The sequence below is a fragment of the Phaseolus vulgaris genome, chromosome 1 (assembly GCF_000499845.2).
Source record: "Phaseolus vulgaris cultivar G19833 chromosome 1, P. vulgaris v2.0, whole genome shotgun sequence".
Taxonomy (NCBI): domain Eukaryota; kingdom Viridiplantae; phylum Streptophyta; class Magnoliopsida; order Fabales; family Fabaceae; genus Phaseolus; species Phaseolus vulgaris.
In genome coordinates, this window is record NC_023759.2 from 44,379,227 (window position 1) to 44,401,200 (window position 21,974).

The 21,974-nt window shown below is 33.5% G+C and overlaps 4 protein-coding genes across 6 annotated transcripts; 3 read left to right on the forward strand and 1 right to left on the reverse strand.

Annotated features, from left to right (window-relative positions):
* Positions 1–1,154: 1,154 nt before the first annotated feature.
* LOC137814529 (enolase) lies at positions 1,155–21,884 on the forward strand. 2 transcript variants are annotated; one of them, XM_068617317.1, is made up of 17 exons: positions 1,155–4,151; positions 4,343–4,406; positions 18,495–18,559; positions 18,658–18,705; positions 18,888–18,974; positions 19,048–19,128; positions 19,401–19,502; positions 19,589–19,669; positions 19,794–19,868; positions 19,968–20,030; positions 20,128–20,205; positions 20,586–20,780; positions 20,897–20,947; positions 21,046–21,134; positions 21,291–21,342; positions 21,429–21,485; positions 21,566–21,884. In XM_068617317.1, exons 1-17 carry the CDS (start codon positions 4,011–4,013, stop codon positions 21,644–21,646), a joined length of 1,410 nt encoding a protein of 469 aa, XP_068473418.1. In that variant the 5' UTR covers positions 1,155–4,010; the 3' UTR covers positions 21,647–21,884. The 2 variants fall into 2 exon arrangements, with proteins under 2 accessions (XP_068473418.1, XP_068473419.1); XM_068617318.1 differs by lacking the exons at positions 1,155–4,151; positions 4,343–4,406 and adding exons at positions 17,645–17,884; positions 18,161–18,224.
* On the forward strand, positions 1,208–3,936 carry LOC137814527 (pentatricopeptide repeat-containing protein At5g12100, mitochondrial). The gene has a single exon (XM_068617314.1). It carries the CDS (start codon positions 1,208–1,210, stop codon positions 3,536–3,538), a length of 2,331 nt encoding a protein of 776 aa, XP_068473415.1. The 3' UTR covers positions 3,539–3,936.
* Positions 5,631–7,400, forward strand: LOC137814532 (enolase-like). Of its 2 annotated transcripts, XM_068617320.1 has the most exons (5): positions 5,631–5,785; positions 6,015–6,089; positions 6,188–6,249; positions 6,347–6,424; positions 7,206–7,400. In XM_068617320.1, exons 1-4 carry the CDS (start codon positions 5,750–5,752, stop codon positions 6,408–6,410), a joined length of 237 nt encoding a protein of 78 aa, XP_068473421.1. In that variant the 5' UTR covers positions 5,631–5,749; the 3' UTR covers positions 6,411–6,424; positions 7,206–7,400. The 2 variants fall into 2 exon arrangements, with proteins under 2 accessions (XP_068473421.1, XP_068473422.1); XM_068617321.1 differs by lacking the exon at positions 7,206–7,400 and having other exon boundaries at positions 6,347–6,563.
* Positions 7,957–8,908, reverse strand: LOC137814530 (peroxiredoxin-2E, chloroplastic). Its single transcript, XM_068617319.1, has one exon. It carries the CDS (start codon positions 8,849–8,851, stop codon positions 8,201–8,203), a length of 651 nt encoding a protein of 216 aa, XP_068473420.1. The 5' UTR covers positions 8,852–8,908; the 3' UTR covers positions 7,957–8,200.
* Positions 21,885–21,974: the final 90 nt, after the last annotated feature.

Consider the following 21,974-nt stretch of genomic DNA (forward strand, 5'->3'; position numbering starts at 1 on the left):
CGTATCCGTGAAGTGTCCAATTCAAAAAGTATTTGTTGGATTTCTGACAATTCTAATACAGTTTTAACACAATTTTAAAAAAGAAAAATATATTAATTTTTTAAAATCTCAAACTTATTGTATAAATTTTTATTATGATTTTTAAAATAAGAAGCAAATTCTTTTGAACCAGTCATGAAAAATATTTTTCTATTCTAAAAAATAATCTGGAACATAGTAAATAAATTTTTATTATCAATTTATATAATATATAGATTTGTGTCTCATGTCCTACATTTTAGATATTATACGTATTTTCGTGTCCGTGTAAGTGACTGAGTTAAATATTAACACTCTTAACATTAAAACTTTTAATATTTTTTATAATGTTATCAAAACTTTTCTAATTTCTTATAAATAAAAAAGGAAAAAGTTTATTTTAACATTATTTTATGTTACTTGCGTACTGACATGTATTACGAAGTGGACTTTAAGCCTAACTCAACCCCATAAAACCCGGCTCATAGGGTTGAGGTTTGCACCCACTTATATACAATGAAATACTCTAATCTCTAGTCGATGTGGGATCTCCAACACACCCCTCACGCCGAGACTGCCAACTTGTGCGTGGGACTATATATTATGGGTGGTCCCATAGCGGCCCGATAACGGGTGGCACGATAGGCCTAACACAAACACTCACTAGGATAGGCTCGAAATGGTTTTGATACCATATTACAAAGTGGACTTATTAAGAAGTGTTGGTTTTATGGGGTTGAGTTAGGCTTAAAGTCCACTTCGTAAATTGGCTTTCTATTAAATAATGAAATAATTTACGTCAAATTTGTATTGATTCTGCTTTATATCTCTAGAATATCAAGAAAACAGACATTTTCTACTGGAAGCTTTTAATATATTTTTGAGTAATGATATATTTACAATCATATTTTTTATATAATCATATTATAATTCTTAATTTTATTATTTTTTTATATTATTTAGTTACAAATTTATTTTTTATTATACTCATGATTTTCAAAATATCATTTTTTTTATGTACAATAATAATTCTTGACCGTTACCTTCTTCTCTTATTTCCTTCTAACAACTCATTTTAACAATAAATTATTATATTTAACTAAAAAAATAAATGTAAGAGGAGTTATTTGGGATGTGAAGAATTCCAGAAGCAACGTGAATATTGAGAAGGAGGGTTTTTGCGCGCCATATGATGGTGTTTGGAACTCGTTCTGCTCTTCGCCTTCCTCCCAAATCGCACTTGAACAATTTCAGTTCCTTCTTCTGCTCCCAATCACTCACACTCTGCGAATCCGACCCAAAATACCAGCATCGCCTTAAAAAGGTTCAAAAGCTCGAAGACTTACTCAACCGCGGACGCACAATCACTGCGAGAAGGTTCCTCAAATCCCTGTTTCTCTCCAAAACCACATTCTCCTCTCTCTGCGAACTCCACGCCCACGTCTCTAAACCCCTCTTTTCGGACACCCTCTTATGGCTCTGCTCCGTTTCCAAAATGCTCAACGAAGCCACCGACTTGTACTTTTCAATGCGAAAAGACGGATTTCTCCCCTCCACGCGTTCCGTCAATCGTTTGCTCCGAACCCTGGTGGCTTCCCGACATTTCGAGAAAACCCTTTCCGTCTTCGCTGACGTTGTGGATTCTGATATTCAGCCCGATGTTATTACTTACGGGAAAGCTGTTCAGGCGGCGGTGATGTTGAAGGACCTCGATAAGGGTTTTGATTTGGTGAGTTCCATGGAAAAGGAAGGACTGGGTCCATATGTTTTTGCTTATAACTTGATCTTGGGTGGGTTGTGTAAAGTCAGAAGGATCAAGGATGCTAGGAAACTGTTCGATGAAATGATTCGCAGAAATATTGCTCCGAATACTGTAACTTATAACACGCTCATTGATGGATATTGTAAGGTGGGTGAGTTAGAGGAAGCTTTTAGCTTCAAGGAGAGGATGAAGGAGCTGAATGTGGAGTGTAATCTTGTCACTTATAATTGCTTGTTAAGTGGCCTCTGTGGCTCCGGCAGGGTGGAAGAAGCGAGGAAGGTGTTGTTAGAGATGGAGGGCTGTGGTGTTTTGCCTTGTGGGTTTTTGAGTGTGGTGTTTGATGGTCATTCGAATGTGGCAGGTGATCATAGTTTCTTTGATGGAAAAGAAATAATGATTGATGAGCGAACGTATTGTATTTTGTTGAATGGACTTTGCAGGGTTGGAAGGATTGAAAAGGCTGAAGAGGTTCTGGCCAAACTAGTGCATAATGGAGTTACTCCAAGTAGGATTTCATATAACATACTGGTGAATGCATATTGCGAAGACGGTGACGTGAAGAAAGCTACACTGGCAATTGAAGAAATGGAGGAGCGAGGGCTGCAGCCTAACCGCATAACTTTTAATACCCTTATTAGCAAGTTCTGCGAAACTGGGGAGGTGGACCAGGCAGAGACGTGGGTTAAGAGGATGATAGAGAAGGATGTTTCCCCCACTGTGGAGACTTATAACTCGTTGATTCATGGTTATGGTCAGAGGGGCCGTTTTGTCAGGTCTTTCGAGATTCTCGAGGAAATGGAGAAGGCGGGGATAAAGCCTAATGTCATCAGCTATGGTTCTCTAATAAATTGTCTTTGCAAAGATCGCAAGCTTCTTGATGCTGAGATTGTGCTTGCGGATATGATAGGTCGCGGGGTTTCTCCGAATGCAGAAATATATAATATGCTCATTGAAGCCAGTTTTGCACTAAGTAAATTGAAAGATGCTTTCAGATTTTTTGATGAAATGGTGCAAGGTGGAATAGATGCAACTCTTGTGACATACAATACGATGATAAATGGACTCGGAAGAAATGAAAGGGTGAAGGAAGCTGAGGATTTGGCTCTCCAAATGGTAGGCAAGGGCTGTAATCCAGATGTAGTAACATACAATTCTCTGATCTCAGGATATGCCAAGTCAGTAAACACCCAGAAATGTATTGAATTGTATGATAAGATGAAGATGGTAGGCATAAAGCCTACAATTGGGACTTTTCATCCTTTGATCTATGCATGCAGGAAGGTAGGCTTGGCGGAAGTGGAGAGAATGTTTCAGGAAATGCTACAAATGGATTTGATTCCCGATAGATTTGTATATAATGAAATGATTTACAGTTATGCTGAATATGGAAATGTTCTGAAGGCAGTGTCTTTGCACCAACAGATGCTTGATCAGGGAGTTGATTCGGACAAGGTGACTTACAATTGCTTGATTCTAGCATATCTTAGAGATAGAAGGGTTTCAGAAATAAAGCATATTGTTGATGATATGAAGGCTAAAGGACTGGTTCCAAAAGCTGATACATATAACATTCTGGTTAAGGGACATTGTGACTTAAAAGATTTCAATGGTGCATACTTTTGGTATAGGGAAATGACTGACGGGGATTTGCTTTTAAATGCCCGCATGTGCTCCCTGCTAATTTCCGGTCTAAGAGAGGAGGGAATGCTGCTGGAGGCCCAAATTGTATCCTCAGAATTGAGTAGTAGGACTGAATAACGAGAAGACTGAAAAGGAAAATCCTTGCCCCCGTTGTTCAATGCATATGATTGGAAAAAGACAGGTGCCTAAAATCACAAGAATGTGGTATATGTATGTTCTACATTGGAAAACATACTTTTGCCGATATTACATCTAAAAGGGGGTTTTTAAACCCCTTGGCAAGGAGACGAAGTTAGATGCCCAAGGAAGAGGAAGTTAAACACAAGCTCAAAAGATTGGTTAAGGGTTCTTTTATCTTAGAAAATCATACAATTACCTTTATAAGAGACTTAGCTGGAGCCGCAAAAGATATAAATTGTACTAGGTTTAATTATTTTAGTTGCATAGTTCTATGCAAGTTTCTGAAAGAATTATTAGCTTATTTTAGTAATATTAAACGATAAGTTGATGATTAACTACGATTCATTGTTTAACTTAAAACTAGGATGCGTATACCCTTAAAACTATATAGTAACACAGAAGTGAGAAGATGGGTGTGTCCTTTAACCTCAAAACTATGATCTGCTTACCAAGTTGTACATGTAGCTATAACTTGAAAATAATCAATCATTTGAGGAGCGACATCCATCTGATTTCAACAAAGAAAGTGAAGCACTTTACACTTTGCGAGGTTACTTTACATTTTCAATCCTTCTCGGTATTTTATTTATGTATTTATTTTCGGATGTGTTTTATTTTACAATCCGCACAGTTTGTTGTTTGTCTTTTCTATTTTTTCATGACTGAATCTGAATATGATGAGATAGAGCGTTGGTTTGTTATCAGAAACTTTTCTGATGTGATGAATGGTTGCTATGTTAGGTTGATTTGGCATGCTCCGATGGTACTTTTGCTAGAGCTGCTGTTCCAAGTGGTGCATCCACTGGTATAGTTCACTCATTTCTCTCAACTACGATTTGTCACTGCAAAGTTGCTGGGTTCGTTTTCTCACAGTTCGCCTGATAAAAAGAACGTTTGTGATTTCATTTCATACTGTTTTTGTAGCACGGTACAACGTTCTTTTTGGGGCAACTTCTATTTTTAAATTTTTTTTCAGACAGAATTTTGATAGTTTTTCACCTATGTACGGCCCATGTATTGTGTGTAGCTTGCATGTTCGAATTAATCGGTGAGACCTCATTTTTTATTTTTTGATATGTGGGATAAGGAACAGATCAAGCAGAACAATTTATTCTATTAATTCATGGGAGGATATCAAGGGTCAAAACTACAATTCTTAAGCAGAAGTGAAGGGACTCTAGGTATTGGACTCAGTGGAATAAGTGAATAACAAAGACAATTAGGTTATAATTGTACTTTGAGTTCTTAGGGGAGTGTTTTCAGTTCAGCAGCTATAGAATGTCTTGCACTTTTAATGTTTTTCTCCTCCAAAATAATCTAGACTAAAAAAGAAAAAACATTATAGCCATCATGTTGTTTGGTGTAACATTTTGATAAAACTATTACGGTAAAGTTCAACCTTGGTGACCAGTTTGGTCATGCATAATGGATTTGAATCCAGAATATTTTTTTTGCATATGCTAATGACCCTCTCGCATAACATCACATAGCAAGGAGCCTTATGGCATTGTGGTGCTTAATTTTCTTTATTATTGGTAAAAGAATGATGTTCAATATGTCTATTTCGGGTTGTAATACATTATCACATGTTTACATTTATTTTTCTTGAAATCTTGTGGCTTTAAGTTTAATGATACTTTTTATTTTTGCCTTAATTATATATTTGATTGGATTTGATTTGAAAGAAGATTTAGATTTTTGGTTTCAGGGATCATAGGCTCCCTTTGGCCATTTAGACTGATTAACAAACCTATCTTATGTATTGCCTGAGCAAGGAACCGGATTCAAATCGATCTTCTAATCAATTTCATTCAAATAGATCAGAGATACGGAGGACTATGGATTCTTTAGGTTTTGTTGAAGTTGAAACTCCAGTTTTGCAGGTTTGTTGATTTTAATGTACCTACACTGGTTACACATTTTTATTTACATAAAAGTATATCTTCAATGTTGGGGACTCTACTATTTGTTTGATATATGCTGTTTATATTTATGCAAAAGAGCAAGGATCTTTCAGAAGTTTTGATCTAACAGGCTAGTTTGATAGACATGATTTTTTTTGTTTGGTTATTTTCATATTTATGTAATACTATGAATATGCAGGAGTTTATGGTTCTTCCCGTGGGAGCCTCCTCTTTCTAGGAAGCCATGAAGATGGGCGTAGAAGTATATCACAAATTGAAGGTTAGTTTGCATCTTACATCCATTTACTTTTTCTCACATGTATTTTTAAAATTTTGCCAAATTAGGATATCATTTAATGTAATAGATAACATTTTAAAGTTCTCATTGCTTCATAGGCCTGGTGCTTATCTTTGAATGCTTTCATGCTGTGATGGTTTGTTAACCTGATTGTAGATATGTACAACTGTGTCGTAGTTATTGACGAGGGGCTATTCTCATTTTATTTCAGTCTGTGATTAAGAAGAAATATGGCCAAGAAGCAGTAAATGTTGGTGACGAAGGTGGCTTTGCCCCTAACATTCAGGTCAATGATGATTTTCAACTCGTTTCTTTTTATGCATGGAACTCTGGTACCTGCTTATCCTTTGGCCAGTGACTGATAAGCTCTTTTTGAGTGTTCAGGAAAACAAGGAAGGTTTGGAATCGCTCAAAACTGTCATTGCCAAAGCTGGCACACAGGCAAAGTTAGTATTTTTCTCTCATCAAAATTCTGTTTATTGTGCTTTGGCTTTTCAGGTATCTTCTTTTACACGACTTTGAAAATTACTATTATGCTCTTAGGTTGTCATTGGAATGGATGTTGCTGCTTCCGAATTCTACAAGGAAGACAAAACATACGATTTGAACTTCAAGGAAGATGTGACCTCTTTATTATTTAGCTTATTATTGCAAACTGTTGTTTGATTTGGAAAGTGATAAAAATCAAATATCTAATTACAGGTGAATGTGAATAATTCCCAATTAAGGAAACATGCATAGCAAAGAGTGTTGGAGATTCATTGGAAACAATATTAAATAAAACTGTCTAAACACTAAATTTTAAAAGGAAAATGTAACGATAGAGCAGATTGCAAGAGTCTTCTAACCATGCAGCCCGAAGGGCTTCATAACCTTCTTCCAATTTCTGCCTACTTCCATTCATTTCTTTACAATTATTCCCACTTGCCCCCAGTGGAATTTACTTTGTCACTCATTTGCAACTGATCCTTATCTTGAATAAGTTGATTCTTTCCTCGCTATCCATGTGTGCAGATTTATCCTCTAATCCCCATCCACTTTCCAGTGCGTACACCTTAGTAGCAAAAGAAGTATTTGTTTTGGCAAGAACGAGTGTAAATTATTAAAATATCAGTAAGCTGGTTCATTTTTCGATTTCACTTTCTTATTCAAATTTACAAATACATCATTATAATTGAAAATAATCATGTTGACATCATACGGTACACATAAGCTTGTTATTAAAAGGGCTTGAGAATTTGATTGTAACTTAATTTACTGTTTGGTAGTATTCATTATACTTACAAAAAGGAATGGATGAGTGTATGTGGAAGTATTATTAAATAATTCAAAATATTGATACCATTCTTACATAATTAGATCTAGATTAACTATTTCTTGGCCTTTTCGGTTTGACCTGCAGAACAGCGATGGCTCACAGAAGATCTCTGGAGATGCTTTGAAAGATCTGTACAAGTCATTTGTGTCAGAGTACCCAATTGTGTCAATTGAGGATCCTTTTGACCAGGATGACTGGGGGCACTAATCTAAGCTGACTGCTGAGGTTGGAACCCACGTACAAATTGTTGGTGATGATCTGTTGGTTACCAACCCCAAGGTTTCTTGTTTGATCAAACAAAACTTCCCCCTCCCTCCTAAAAAAGTGTTCTTATTCTTTTGGAGCCCACAAGGATTTTCCTTTGAACATGACAGATTATATATTTTTGGAAAAAATTAAGCTTTAGAACATCAAATCATAGTTTTTAATTGGTAAGGGCTCTTTTATCTTAGAACTAGGATTCATTATTTAACTTAAAACTATATAGTAACACAGAAGTGAGAAGATGAGTGTGTCCTTTAACCTCAAAACTAGGATTTGCTTACCAAGTTGTACATGTACCTATAACTTGAAAATAATCAATCATTTGAGGAGCGCAAGACATCCATCTGATTTCAACAAAGAAAGTGAAGCACTTTACACTTTGCGAGGTTACTTTACCAGACATGATTTCGACGTTTCTAACCATCAAGAGCCAACATCAAACATGTCAAAGCTTAATGATCATTAAAAGCAAATCCAAACTATCCAATAGAACAGGATCCAGATCAAGTCCATTTATTTTCGCTGGCATGTGTAACAAAAAGGCCAAAACTTAATACATCAACAAGAACGCTTCAATCCAATTCTAATTTACCCATTCTTTAAAAAACGATAAAAAAAAAGAAGCTCAAAGTCCTGCAAATGCTAAGCCAATCGCCACAAAAGCTGAACACCAGCACAGGGTTTTATTATTACAGGCAGAGATAACACCATTGAGATCTAATTCATCTACGTTATTCAGAAAACCCTAAACCAACTAACAAAAAGAGTAACTCGTGTATCCGGAGAAACAGAAAGAAGAACTACAAGATTCGAATTCAAAGGACATCGAGAATGTCCTGAGCGCCACTGAAAGTGAAGGCACCCCCTTCCTCCAAATTGAAGAGCTTCACAACCCCATCCTCAGCCAAGAGAGCATATCGCCTAGACCTAACGCCCAACCCAACGGGCTTGTCGCTGAGATCGAGCTCGCATCCAATGGCTTTCGTGAACGTTCCGTTTCCATCGGACAACAAGAGCACCTCGTCGTTAACCTTGAGGTCGTCCTTCCAAGCCTTCATCACGAAAGCATCGTTCACCGAAATACATGCAATGGTATCCACCCCCTTCGCCTTCAGCTCCCCCGACTTCTCCACGAATCCCGGCACGTGCTTCTGCGAGCACGTGGGAGTGAACGCACCCGGCACCGCGAACAGCACCGCTTTCTTTCCCTTCGTCAGCTCCGACACCGTCGTCGTCTTGACCTCACCGTCGGAGTCCAGGAAGGAGAAGGTAGCCTCCGGGAGCTTGTCGCCGACGCCGATGGCAGCGGTGATGGTGGAAGAGGAGGAGGAGGAGAATCTGAGGGGTTTGGCATGGCGAGAAGCAGGAAGGCGAATAGAGAATTTGGAAGGGAGGGTTTTGGAAGGGAGGAGAGAGACGGTGGTGGAAGAGAAGAGCCTGGAGAATGTAGTTAGAGATGCAGCCATGGTGAGTTGCAGAGAAGAGTGAGAGTGTGGCAGTTAGTGAAGAAATCTAAGAATGAATGAATGGTGTGTTGGGTAGGAAGGGATAGTATTGTTGTTGGGCTCAAAGCCCACAATCATGGAAAGGGCTCTTGTCTTGGCCCATATCTAACTACATTTAACCTATTTTCACCACCACCATTCAAAAACATATATCTACTCAGTTTCAACAAATAACTTCCACAAATTATTATTTTTAACCTCACACATATTCAAGATTAAAACAAACTCAAAATATATGTATAAAGATTAAAATCTACAGTGTTTTATGCAGGACTAAATCATAAATAACATATCAAAAATAGAAACTAGATGAGATATTAAATAGTGAATTTAAAAAAAGTAAAAGAAGAAATATATGAGCTGGAGAGTAGCTGTTACTTGTGGAGGATCCAAGGGCCAATGGATTGGGCCATCCGTCGCCTTCTGTTTTTTTATCCACTCATACTCAGTTTATAATCCTTATGTTTTTTTAAACTCTATTTAGTTCTTCCTTAAAATATTTTTCTAATTTTTCTGGTACTCCTTCAAACATTCTTACATATTTTCGTGGTTGAAAATATTCTTATCACTTATTTTCATCAATGTATCTATTTCAGAAAGTCAATATGACAACTAGAATGGAATACAAAATATAAAACCAAATCGGAACCCAAACACCATAATTTTTTTTATTAAAGACTAAATGAAAATTATAAACAACACAAAACGTAAATTACGATATAAAAAAGGGTTAGCGAATTAGAGAAGTCAGAAAGAGGCGTGTGTAATGACGGAGAAACGCATGCTGCAATCTATACATTTGTATTATACCAACTCCTTAATTAGTCATAATATAAAATAATACAAGTCATTTCTCCCCCTAACTAAATGATTTAGATTTGAACATTACACAGTAGAAATTGAGAACTAATCATTCAGTTTTTTTTAATTTATTATTTCTTCTTTCTAATCTCATATCTTCTAATTTTTTCATTTCTCTTTCTCTCTCATATCATGATTTTGTATTAAAATGATTTAAATATCTCAACATTATTATTAAAATTCACCAATTAAATAAATTTAATTCACTTACTCTTTCATGTCAACCAATGTTAAAAGATATACATCATACTCATACTCAATCGGTTACATAACTTTCTTACTTTATTTTCGAGTTTTATGTATACCCATAACATAGTTGTTGTAATTACCAAATGAATAAGATTCATTTTGTGTTTGCTTCTTTTTGCTTTTTCTCTCTCTCCTCTTTGTCTTTTTTACATGGTATCATGAACTCGTATTTTTTTTTCAAAATGTTCTCTTCTTCTTCTCCTACCTCTGCCAAACCAAATTTTCTTCAAACCCTTCCACTCAACTCCATACTTTCTCCACCCCTCTTAGTCTAAAACTAAATGATGAAAATTTTCTTGTTTGACGCCGGCAAGTTCTTGCTCAGGTTGAAGGTCTTGGTTTTCTTTGGTTCTTGAAATCCTCTGTTACTCCTCCACATTATCTTTCCACTAATATTGTCAATCCCTCATTTCTTCTGCACGGGTAACAAGATAAATTTTTTGTTGCCTGCCTTTTGTCTTCCATGTCTAATTTTTGCTCACCCAAATGGTTGGCCTGCATTCCGCTTATCTTATATGGGATAAGTTGAATGTTTACTATGCCTCACATACTCGTGCAAAGATTTGCAAACTCATACTTCAACTCAAATCTAAAAAACGTGATTGTTCAATCTCAGCATATCTTATTGACATCAAAAGGGTGGTCAACTCTCTTGTTGCTATTGGTTTTATGGTGTTTTCTAGAGATCATATCTATTTTAGATGGTTTACCAGAGGAGTACGGCGACTTTATTACTTCCATCACCTTTCGTCTTGATTCGTATACCATTGAAGACATTGAGACTTTGCTTTTGGCTCAAGAAGATCGTTTCGAAAAACACAAGTTTATTGATCATTCTCTCGCATAGGTTAATTTTACCTCTACCAACTGGGGTCACGTGTCATCTTCAAAACCTTTCTTTCTCGAAAACTGTTTTCGGGGTGGTCGTGGTTCTTCACGAATGTATTCCAACAATAAAAGACAAAATTTCTCTCGCACCTCTAACAACAATTTGTGGTCTAGCTTTGTTTCCTCTCTGTCTCAACAGTTTCGTGTTCAATGTTAATTATGCTTCAAATTTGCGCTACACTGTTGGATAGGGTCTGACCCATGTCATTCCTCTGATATTTTTGCTAATACTTCATTATTTTCATCCACTACCAATGAATCTAAACCATCCATTTTGGGTATACCTTCCATCGGAAAGCTTGTAGAAAAACAAATTGGGTGTTCTATAAAATGTTTGCAAAGTGACAATGCAAAAGAGTTCTTATCTTTAACCAAAGTTTTACATTCATATAGCATTTCTCACATACTCACTTGCCCACACATTCACGAGCATAATGACTCCATTGAATGAAAACATAGGCACATTGTTGACACCAGTTTAGCTTTTCTTGTTGTCTCCTTTTTACCTCTAAAACTTTGGGGTGAAGCTTTTTCTTCTATTGTTCATATTGCCAACATCCTGCCTACTTCAGTTTCAAACCATATAAGTCTTTATGAAAATTTGTTTTCTCTTACATCTGATTATAATTTTCTAAAGGTCTTTGGCTGTGGTTGAAAACTCGTATAATCAACGTAAGTTTGATTGTCGTTCTTCATTATGTTTGTTTCTTGGTTATGATACTAATCGCAGAGGTTATATTTGTTTAACTTCTTTTAGTGAGACTATAATCTCTCGCCATGTTATTTTTATTGAGTTTCTTTTTCCTTACTCTTTGCCTAACAATTATTTTAAGTTTTTTGACAATACAACTGTTGATTCCAGTTTTTCACCTTCACCTCTTCCTGTTGTTTCATTGTCTCATCACTCACCTTCTACAATTCCCTCATATGAGTCCAATCCTTTGTTGTCACCTGCATCACCCACTTCTCCCATCTACTTCTTCAACTACTTAAGAAACTCAAGGCATTAATGTTCATCCCATGATAACCCGCATTAAGATTGGTATTTCTAAACCAAAATTTTACCATATACCGGTTATTGATGATTCTTTTGAACCTTCCACTTACAAACAAGCTATGGATCATCTTCCTTGGCTTCATGTAATGCAAGTTGAGTATGACGCACTACTATATAACAATACTTGGTCTTTAACCTCTGGAGCAAATCTCGTTGGGGGCAAGTGGGCCTTCAAACGAAAATATAATGTTGATGGCTCTCTTCAGAGATACAAGGCACATTTAGTAGCTTAAGGTTTTCGTTGATGGAAAGATGAAGATTTTAAATAAACTTCCAGCCCTGTTATCAAACCAACTACCATCCACATTATGCTCATTGTTGTTTTATCTTCTCGCTAGCCCATACACCAAATAAATACCAACAATGCTTTTCTTCATGATGATCTAGATTCTCCTATATATATGCAACAACCTTTAGGTTTTATTAACTTTAATCCTCCTCTTGTATGTTGTTTAAACAGAGCTATATACGGTCTTAAGCAGACTCCTCACTCATGGTTTCAAAAACTTTCCAACATTTTTTTTAACTAGGTTTTTCGTCTTCTAAAAGTGACAACACTTTGTTTACACGGTTCAATACAACTGAAATTCTTTTTATCTTGATTTATGTTGATGATATTTTAGTCGTCGGTAGCTCACAACTCTTAGTGTAGAGTTTTATCAAACACTTTAACACTCTTTTTGCTCGGAAGGATCTCAGGCCTCTACATTATTTTTTAGGAGTTGAGGTCATTTGGCTTGTTGATAATTCCATTCATCTTTTTTAGACCAAATTTGCTCAAGATAGTTTTCGGCATACCAACATGGTCACTTCCAAGCCACAGTTCACTCCCATGATTTATTCTCTACGTCTCACTACTAATGATTCAGTCTCTGTAGATGATCTTACTCATTATTGCTTTATCACTAGGGCTCTACAATGTGTTACCATCACTCGGTTTGAACCTTTCTTCTCTGTCAATAAGGTTTGTCGATATATGCACAAACCACAGTTAACACATTGGAAGGCTTTCAAGAGAATTCTTCATTATTTAGTTGGCATCACAACTCATGGTCTTCATCTTTACTCTTCTCCAAATTACTCTATTGTTGGTTTCAATGACTTCGATTAGGCTACTGACTTGGATGATCGAAAGTCAACCACGCGTTACCGTATCTTTGTTGGACGAAATCTTGTTTCATGGTCTTCTAAGAAATATAAAGTTGTTTCTCGAAGTAGTACGAAGACAAAGTATAAGAGTGTTGTCGCTGCTCTTGCTAACATTATTTGGATCACTTATACGCTACAAGAGCTTCACATTTTCTCTTCTACACCACGAATTCACTCAAACAATATGTGCACCTTTATTCTTCGGGTACGATGCAACATTATTCCTAACGACTTTTATTTACATCAAAAATATATACACGCTTAACTATTTCAATTATTAACCATGTGGTTTTATTTTTAATTGTCTTTCAATATGGACAACCAATTATCTGGACTGACCTCATGACATGTCATTGGGTCCATATCTACCACAGACCAAACTAGATATTTCTCACATTGCCTATCTAACCGAACTACTACCCTTAAGTGTTTGGGTTGAGGATCCGATCATGTTCAACGATTACTAAAATGAATAGTATCCATGCTCATTCAATTAAATAAACTTATGATGTTTTATATATATCCATATCTTGTTGGTTGTAATTACAAATAAATAAGATATTTTTTCCAGACTTTTCTCTCTTTCGTCTGGCTTTCTTACAACCAACTATCTATAAAAAAAAAATATTAAAATCAGATTTAAAAAATTAAATTTGAAACACAATTCTACACAATTTCCAAGTTTAAATGAAGACATGTTTTAATCAGGTCAACATTTTCTTCAAAAGACCACAAAGTTCTCTAAATTTGAGTAAAAACTTGTTTTTATAAAATCGTTATTCTGTTTATCAGTGAAATATTAATAAACATTAAATCAATTATAATATTAACTTTGTCAGATTGGACACGCATGCCTTCACGCTCACATGGACGGTGACTATGGTCCATGGAATATTCGATACAATATTCGTATTGGTTTTCGTTTCTGAGAAAATTTGTCTTTCTTCCGAAAGCTACTTTGTTATTATTATTTTTACAGTGAAAAATATAAAAAAACTCCATTATAAGAAAAAAATAGAAATAATAATAAGGATTTTTCGGTTGAACTACTTTGGCCAGCGTAATTTCAGACATCCATCATCAAATCCTGGTTTTATATATAAATAATATATTAATTGAACAATTAAATTAAAATAAATATAGATTAGCTACGTCGAATATTTTGGTAATTTGGCATCCTATTCGTATGATAACTTGTACAAAAAGGGGAAAACTTTGTCGTTTGAAATTGTTTATAAAACTGTTTATATAAGTTTATCTTATGTTATAACAGGTTTATAAGAGTATTTGTAAAACTTAAGAAATATTATATTGTTAATCTATAAGATAATTTTTATTTATTGTGGTAATAGCTTATACAAGTATTAAATTAAATTAAATTTACATACATTTAAGGAGCTTATATTTAGTTTCCCAACATAAAATTCTACAAAATAAACTACATTTTAAAACTTTATAAAACCTCTGTGTTGGTTTTGCCAAATTTTCTACACCAATGTCTTTGTATCATAGTATCAGTTGTCATATAATTAAAATAAAGAGATAAGTTATTAATTTGGAACAAAATAAAAACTTACATTATTATAAACAATTAATATATATATATATATATATAAAATTTATTTTCTCAAGCGAAATCCAATTACATCTCTCCTTACCAGAGGACATATATTTATAATATTTATCTAAAGTTTATTATTAATAATAAGAATTTAGTTTATGAAGAATTGAATTTTAATTTTAATTTTTGTCAAATTACTAAAAAACAGGTCAAATTTTTATTATCAAGATAACTGCCAAATTTGGATTTATTAATAAAAAATTGGAATTAGGGAAAATATATATTTATTTTTGATAAACTTTATATAAACTATTAAACAATTAACATGTTTTTTATTATTAATAAAATTATAAATTTATTTATATATTTTATCTATATTATTGATTTGTTTATTCTAATTTGATATTATAAATTTTCAATTTTTATTATCAAATAATTTTATCGTAGAATGTTATTAATTTTTAATTACAAAGTTTCTTTACACAATAAAGAGTAATATTTAAAAAATACCATATTACTTAGAAAATAAAAAGTAACTGTAACATTTTATTTTAACCACCGCATTGCTACTTAATTTACTATATCTTTCATATATTACATAATTAATTTAATAAATTTATTATAATATTTAATAAGTTTGCAAATTTAATAATTTTAGTTAATATATTATTTATTTTCCATTTTACAACAGTTATTACAAATAAGATATTGTAATAAATTTAATTTCATATATATGTATTTATTATTTTGTATATTGTATAATTAAATTAATATAAATACCATAAAATCATTAATTCAAATCAATATTTTTTTTTACAAATTATTTAATAATTTTAAAAAAATATTAATATTAACTACATTTAACAATTTATTTAAATTACACAAAATAAGTTATAAAGATAAATGTTAAATATTTTTATTTTTATATTTTAAATTTTTTTAAAATTTGTCATAATTTTTGTTTTCTTTAAATTGAAAAACAATTCAGAGGAAAATCAGATTCAAATAGAATTCTGACCACTACTTTAGGAAATCAAATTCAAATAGAATTCTGACCATAATAGTACTACTTCGGGTAAAAGTTTCCGGCAATGGACCCCATTTGTTTATATAACTTGAATAATAAAAAAACACATTTTAAATACTGTTTTTTTTTTATTTAACATGTATATTAGTATTTTTTTTCTTTTTCATTTGTTCATAGAATTGGCTTACCAGTTTTTTTTTTTTTTAAAGTTTAATTAGTGTAAATTTTGATATTAATTTATCTAGCTTGAGTAGTTTCTAAAATGAAAACCAGTCAAATTAGATGTTCTTAGAGTACCTGTCTGAATACGACATTGCAAATGTGATACATGCATTCACCAAATAATTACTCCTTTACTTTTGTGGAATCTTTTTCATTCTTGAAAATATAAATATTGGAATGCATATTTTTGTTTTGTTAAAATATTTTAAAAATATATTTTTATCTCAGAAAAAGCTATACCTCTTTGTTGCAAATTTGTTTGGAGTGAAAAAGTTATATTTCATATAGAAATTAGTATGCAACCTCTGTAATATTTTTTATTGTTATTATTTTTATTTCAGTTAATTTAAATTTTAGAAAATGTTTCCACTAGTATAAAAAGTAACCAAACTTACTTTTAGACACGTTTAAGAATCATTTTCCTAACGGTTTTTGTGACAGCTAACTCTGTCTTGGGCAACAAGCAAATTGACCAGAAAAAATAGTATCCCATTAGTAAACTAATAAATAAATATACAACACCACTGCATAAAGAATTCGTGTTTGTAAAATTAATGTTACAACGAATAATAAATTAAAAAAAAAGAATTTACACAAAATTAAAATCAATGCAAAACAGGAATAACGTGATTCATTGATTTTTATAATAGTTATTTTAAAGTTTGAAATGCGTAATGTAATTTCTAAGTTTATTCTCCACAAAATTTATAAACTGAATTTTCTAAAATAATAAAGTTTGTTTTTAGACAAATATTTGTTCGAAAGTTTTTATATAAGCATTTATACTTTTAAAGATAATTAACTGTTCAATTTAGACTTAAATATAAAAAAAATATTGATTGAAATTTAATTCTCATTATTCTAATTAATGTTATTATTAAAAAATACCTTGTGTTTAATATACATCATTCTAATAAATATAATTGGAGATAATTTCAAATAAAGAATTTCAAACAGATGTAACAATGATTCTTAAAATAATATGAAATTAATTAATTGATTATACTTATTAGTAAGCATAAAGACAGAATATCATTTCTAAACCCCTGTTTACTTTTGTTAATTTAAGAAAAAGTTGAGAATAAGAATCAAACATAAAGAAAGTACGAAAAAAAGCATTAAATATTTCAGACAAATATAAAATAATTTATTATATTTATTGATTACGTAACTTAAAGATAATCAATTATATAATACTGTATTATTAATAGTTAAATCCTCTGCTTCTATATATTTTAAGAAAAAGAAAAGAAACAAACTTTAATGTAAAAACTAAGAAAAAACATTAATAAATATTACATATTTCACACAAATGAGAGAAAATTATAAAAAATTGATATAATCCATTTTTAACAATTATATATTATAATAAATATTTTATTAATATTTAGTTTTTTGATTATAATAAAATAAAATTTAAAACAATAAAAATAATAAATAAATATATTTCACTTACTATTTATTTCTATTATCTTTCTTCTCATTCAAATAATTTTATTTTTGCTTTTTTTTTTCTTGTTTCTTTGACTCCCTAACTTCAATCCAACAAACAATAAAATTGGATTTGTGCTTGAGTTGAAACTCCTAAGAATGATTTGTTTAGGAGAAAAGATTTTGAAATTTTAGTTAAATGTGAAAAACGGTGTCTGATAAAAAAAAAAACTGTGAAAAACGGTGAAAGATTAACGTCTCTAATTCTACTACAATATACATAGAAATTTGACTAGAAATAATAATAATAATAAATAAGGTGTTCAAAAGTTGTTTTTTTTCCATCACAGGAAGTTGAAGCTTGTTAGACCTAAAAGCGAGTGAGGTTTAGTTGGGATATAAATAAACCCACAGACTACTCAGAACTCCTCAAACTCACTATATCTTCTTCCAAACAACTCCCTCCAGATCTCATCGCTAACCATGGCAACCATCTTGAGCATCAAGGCCCGTCAGATCTTCGACAGTCGTGGCAATCCAACCGTCGAGGTTCGCTTCCTCCTCCTCCTCTTCCGTTTCGATACTTCCAATGTTTCTGTACCATTTTCACTTTTCCGATTAACTTTTCTGTTATTACACTTTCAATCCTTCTAGGGATTTTATTTATGTATTTGTTTTCGAATGTGTTTTAAATTACAATCAGCACAGTTTGTTTGTTTGTCTTTTCTATTTTTTCATGACTGAATTTGAATCTGAATCTGATGAGATAGAGCTTTGTTTTGTTATCAGAAACTTTTCTGATGTGTTGGATTGTTGCTATGTTAGGTTGATTTGTCATGCTCCGATGGTACTTTTGCTAGAGCTGCTGTTCCAAGTGGTGCATCCACTGGTATAGTTCACTCATTTCTCTCAACTACGATTTGTCACTGCAAAGTTGTTGGTTTCGTTTTCCTACACAGTTCGCTCTCTAATAAAAAGAACGTTTGCGATTTCATTTCATAGTGTTTTTGTAGCACGATACAAAGTTCTTTTTGGGACAACTTTTTTTCAGACAGAATTTAGATATTTTTTCACTTATGTACGGCCCATGTATTGTTGGTACCTTGCATGTTCGAATTAATCGGTGGGACCTCATTTTTTTTTTTTTGAAAAATTAAAGGGATTTACGAGGCACTTGAATTGAGAGATGGCGGATCTGATTACCTCGGAAAGGGTGTCTCAAAGGTAAGTCTTGTGTAAGTATACTAAATAGTGTGAAGGGGTTGTCTAGTTAGATTGATCTATTCGTGTGATTTTTACCTGGTCTTTTCTTGCACATGCAGGCTGTTGACAATGTGAACAGCATCATTGCCCCTGCATTGATTGGCAAGGTTGGTTCAATTTACAATAATGTTGTTGCTAAAGAAACTTTTGCATAAGTTAGGACTTCGCTCATTTTGCGGCTAATTATAGTTCAGTTCATACGAACCTTTAACATGGAAGTTCAGTTCTATTGCTAAAGGTTATTTAGCCAGATTTAATTTTTATTTTGCTATTTTGTGATGATGAGCAGGATCCAACTCAGCAGACAGCTATTGACAACTTAATGGTTCAACAGCTTGATGGAACTGTTAACGAATGGGGTTGGTGCAAGGAAAAGGTGCTTAGCTGAGTATGTTTGGATTTTTTTTGTGATTCATATTATACTAATGCCATTTTTGTTGCTGTTTTAGCTTGGAGCAAATGCCATATTGGCAGTGTCTCTTGCAGTCTGCAAAGCTGGTGCCAGTGTTCTGAAAATTCCTCTTTACAAGGTAAGTATTTGTGAACTGTGGCATTTGATTTTCTTTGATGTAACTGGTTCTTCAGATCCGTTGTGTAACCGAAGCTGTCCTGAAAGTTTGTATAAATATGTGATATGTCATCTAATTTTTATGAAATCCGATCTTCAAGATTAACAAGATAGCTAGGTGTTATTTTACCATCACATTGTGTACAATCATTCTCCTACAAAGACAGAATCTTTATTTGATTGTGGTTCTGCCTTTTCATATATCTGACATGGCATTCCATTTTTTTGGTGCAGCACATTGCAAATCTTGCTGGTAACAAAAAGTTGGTTTTGCCTGTTCCTGCTTTCAATGTCATTAATGGTGGATCACATGCTGGAAACAAACTTGCTATGCAGGTATGATTTCAATCACCTTTTTCTGTCTGTGAGAGATGAAGCAAGACCTGTGTTTCTGATATTTATGTAATACTATGAATATGCAGGAGTTTATGGTTCTTCCCGTGGGAGCTTCCTCTTTCAAGGAAGCCATGAAGATGGGCGTAGAAGTATATCACAATTTGAAGGTTAGTTTGCATGTTACATTCATTTCCTTTTTCCCACATGTATTTTGCCAAATTAGGATATCATTTAATGTAATAGATACTGTGTCGTAGTTATTAACGAAGGGCTATGCTCATTTTATTTCAGTCTGTGATTAAGAAGAAATATGGCCAAGATGCAATAAATGTTGGTGACGAAGGTGGCTTTGCTCCTAACATTCAGGTCAATGATGATTTTCAACTCGTTTATTTTTATGCATGGAACTCTTTGGTTCATGCTCATCCTTTGGCCAGTAACTGATAAGCTCTTTTGAGTGTTCAGGAAAACAAGGAAGGTTTGGAATTGCTCAAATCTGCCATTGCCAAAGCTGGCTACACAGGCAAAGTTAGTATTTTTATCTCATCAAAATTCTGTTTATGGTGCTTTGTCTTTTCAGGTGTCTTCTTTTACACAACTTTGAAAATTGCTATTATGTTCTTAGGTTGTCATTGGAATGGATGTTGCTGCTTCCGAATTCTACAAGGAAGACAAAACATACGATTTGAACTTCAAGGAAGATGTGAGCTCTTTATTATTTAGTTTGTTATTGCAAACTGTTGTTCGATTTGGAAAGTAATAAAAACCAGAGATATGTAATTATTAAAATATCAGTAGGCTTGTTCATTTTTTTGATTTCACTTGCATATTCAAATTTACAAATACATCATTATAATTGAAAATAATCATGTTGTCATCATATGGTACACATAAGCTTGTTATCAAAAAGGCTTGAGAATTTGATTGTAACTTAATTTCCTGTGTGGTATTCATTATACGTACAAAAATAAATGGATGAGTGAATGAGGAAATATTATATTAAATAATTAACAATATTGATACCATTCTTACATAATTAGATCTAGATTAATTATTTCTTGGCCTTTTCGGTTTGACCTGCAGAACAACGATGGCTCACAGAAGATCTCTGGAGATGCTTTGAAAGATCTGTACAAGTCATTTGTGTCAGATTACCCAATTGTGTCAATTGAGGATCCTTTTGACCAGGATGACTGGGAGCACTATGCTAAGCTGACTGCTGAGGTTGGAACCAACGTACAAATTGTTGGTGATGATCTATTGGTTACCAACCCCAAGGTTTGTTATTTGATCAAACAAAACTTCCCCCTCCCTCCTAAAAAAATGTTCTTATTCTGTTGGAGAGGCCACAAGGATTTTCCTTTGACTTTTCTTTTTTCATTGTGTACATACAGAGGGTTCAGAAAGCAATCGATACAAAAGCATGCAATGCTCTTCTCCTCAAGGTACTCCTATTCTATTCATAAAATTTCCTGTGAAAAGTTGTTTATGCGGAGTAGATGTATATACGCACCATAACTTGACACAAACCTGAAATGAACAGGTCAATCAAATTGGTTCTGTGACCGAGAGTATTGAAGCTGTCAGGATGTCCAAAAAGGCTGGATGGGGTGTCATGGCCAGTCACAGAAGGTATGGATCTGCTTTTAAATCCTGCAACTGTAAGATCTTCAGTAGGTTTGGCCAATCACAGAACGGTCTTAGATATGTGCCACAAATCCTATCACTGTAAGATCTTTTACAAGCCAACCGCAGAATATAACTTACATTCTTTTATGTTGGTTGCAGTGGAGAAACCGAGGATACCTTCATTGCTGACCTTTCTGTTGGTTTGGCAACGGTATTGTTTTCTTTCATTGAACTTTTGTGTTATTACTGCTCCAATGATGAAGTCCAACATATTAATGTTTCTTTTCCTTTCAACAGGGTCAAATTAAGACTGGAGCTCCATGCAGGTCAGAGCGTCTTGCTAAATATAACCAGGTTAGTGTTGTTCATTCTTTACACTAGTTTCAGTTTCAATTGTTAAAAGCCTTTTGGTTAACTTTGAGCCCTCTTGGCAGCTCTTGAGAATTGAGGAGGAGCTTGGTGCTGAAGCAGTGTATGCTGGAGCTAACTTCCGTACCCCTGTTGAACCCTACTGAAGATTTGAAGTGCAAAACCTGGAGAGACCCGGAGTTTTGAACAATGAGATTTGGCGGCGCGATTTCTGTTGTTAGTTAGAATAATTGTCGGTATAAAAAGACCTTATCAATAATTTTGAGTTCTGATTCACAGAGCTCACAGTTGTGTTTAAACTTTGAAAGGCGGTGTTATTATATTTAGCTTTAATACTTGAAGCCTACTTTCAGTTTAGTTCCAATTTTATCGGGTATCTAAAAATGCTTCTTATTCTGCCACGTTATATTTTTTTTCCCTTGATCCGTGATATTTCCCAATACTACGATTTCTGGAAAGATGATACTGTCGGAT

What these genes read in the sequence shown, in the direction of transcription:
- LOC137814529 (XM_068617317.1), top strand. Translation starts at nt 4,011, where the DNA reads ATGGGTGTGTCCTTTAACCTCAAAACTATGATCTGCTTACCAAGTTGT. An exon ending in TCGGAAAGGGTGTCTCAAAG is followed by an intron (nt 18,560 to 18,657) that starts GTAAGTCTTGTG and finishes TTGCACATGCAG; the next exon opens with GCTGTTGACAATGTGAACAG. An exon ending in CCCCTGCATTGATTGGCAAG is followed by an intron (nt 18,706 to 18,887) that starts GTTGGTTCAATT and finishes GATGATGAGCAG; the next exon opens with GATCCAACTCAGCAGACAGC.
- LOC137814530 (XM_068617319.1), bottom strand. Translation starts at nt 8,851, where the DNA reads ATGGCTGCATCTCTAACTACATTCTCCAGGCTCTTCTCTTCCACCACC.
- LOC137814527 (XM_068617314.1), top strand. Translation starts at nt 1,208, where the DNA reads ATGATGGTGTTTGGAACTCGTTCTGCTCTTCGCCTTCCTCCCAAATCG.
- LOC137814532 (XM_068617320.1), top strand. Translation starts at nt 5,750, where the DNA reads ATGAAGATGGGCGTAGAAGTATATCACAAATTGAAG. An exon ending in AAGTATATCACAAATTGAAG is followed by an intron (nt 5,786 to 6,014) that starts GTTAGTTTGCAT and finishes ATTTTATTTCAG; the next exon opens with TCTGTGATTAAGAAGAAATA. An exon ending in GCTTTGCCCCTAACATTCAG is followed by an intron (nt 6,090 to 6,187) that starts GTCAATGATGAT and finishes TTGAGTGTTCAG; the next exon opens with GAAAACAAGGAAGGTTTGGA.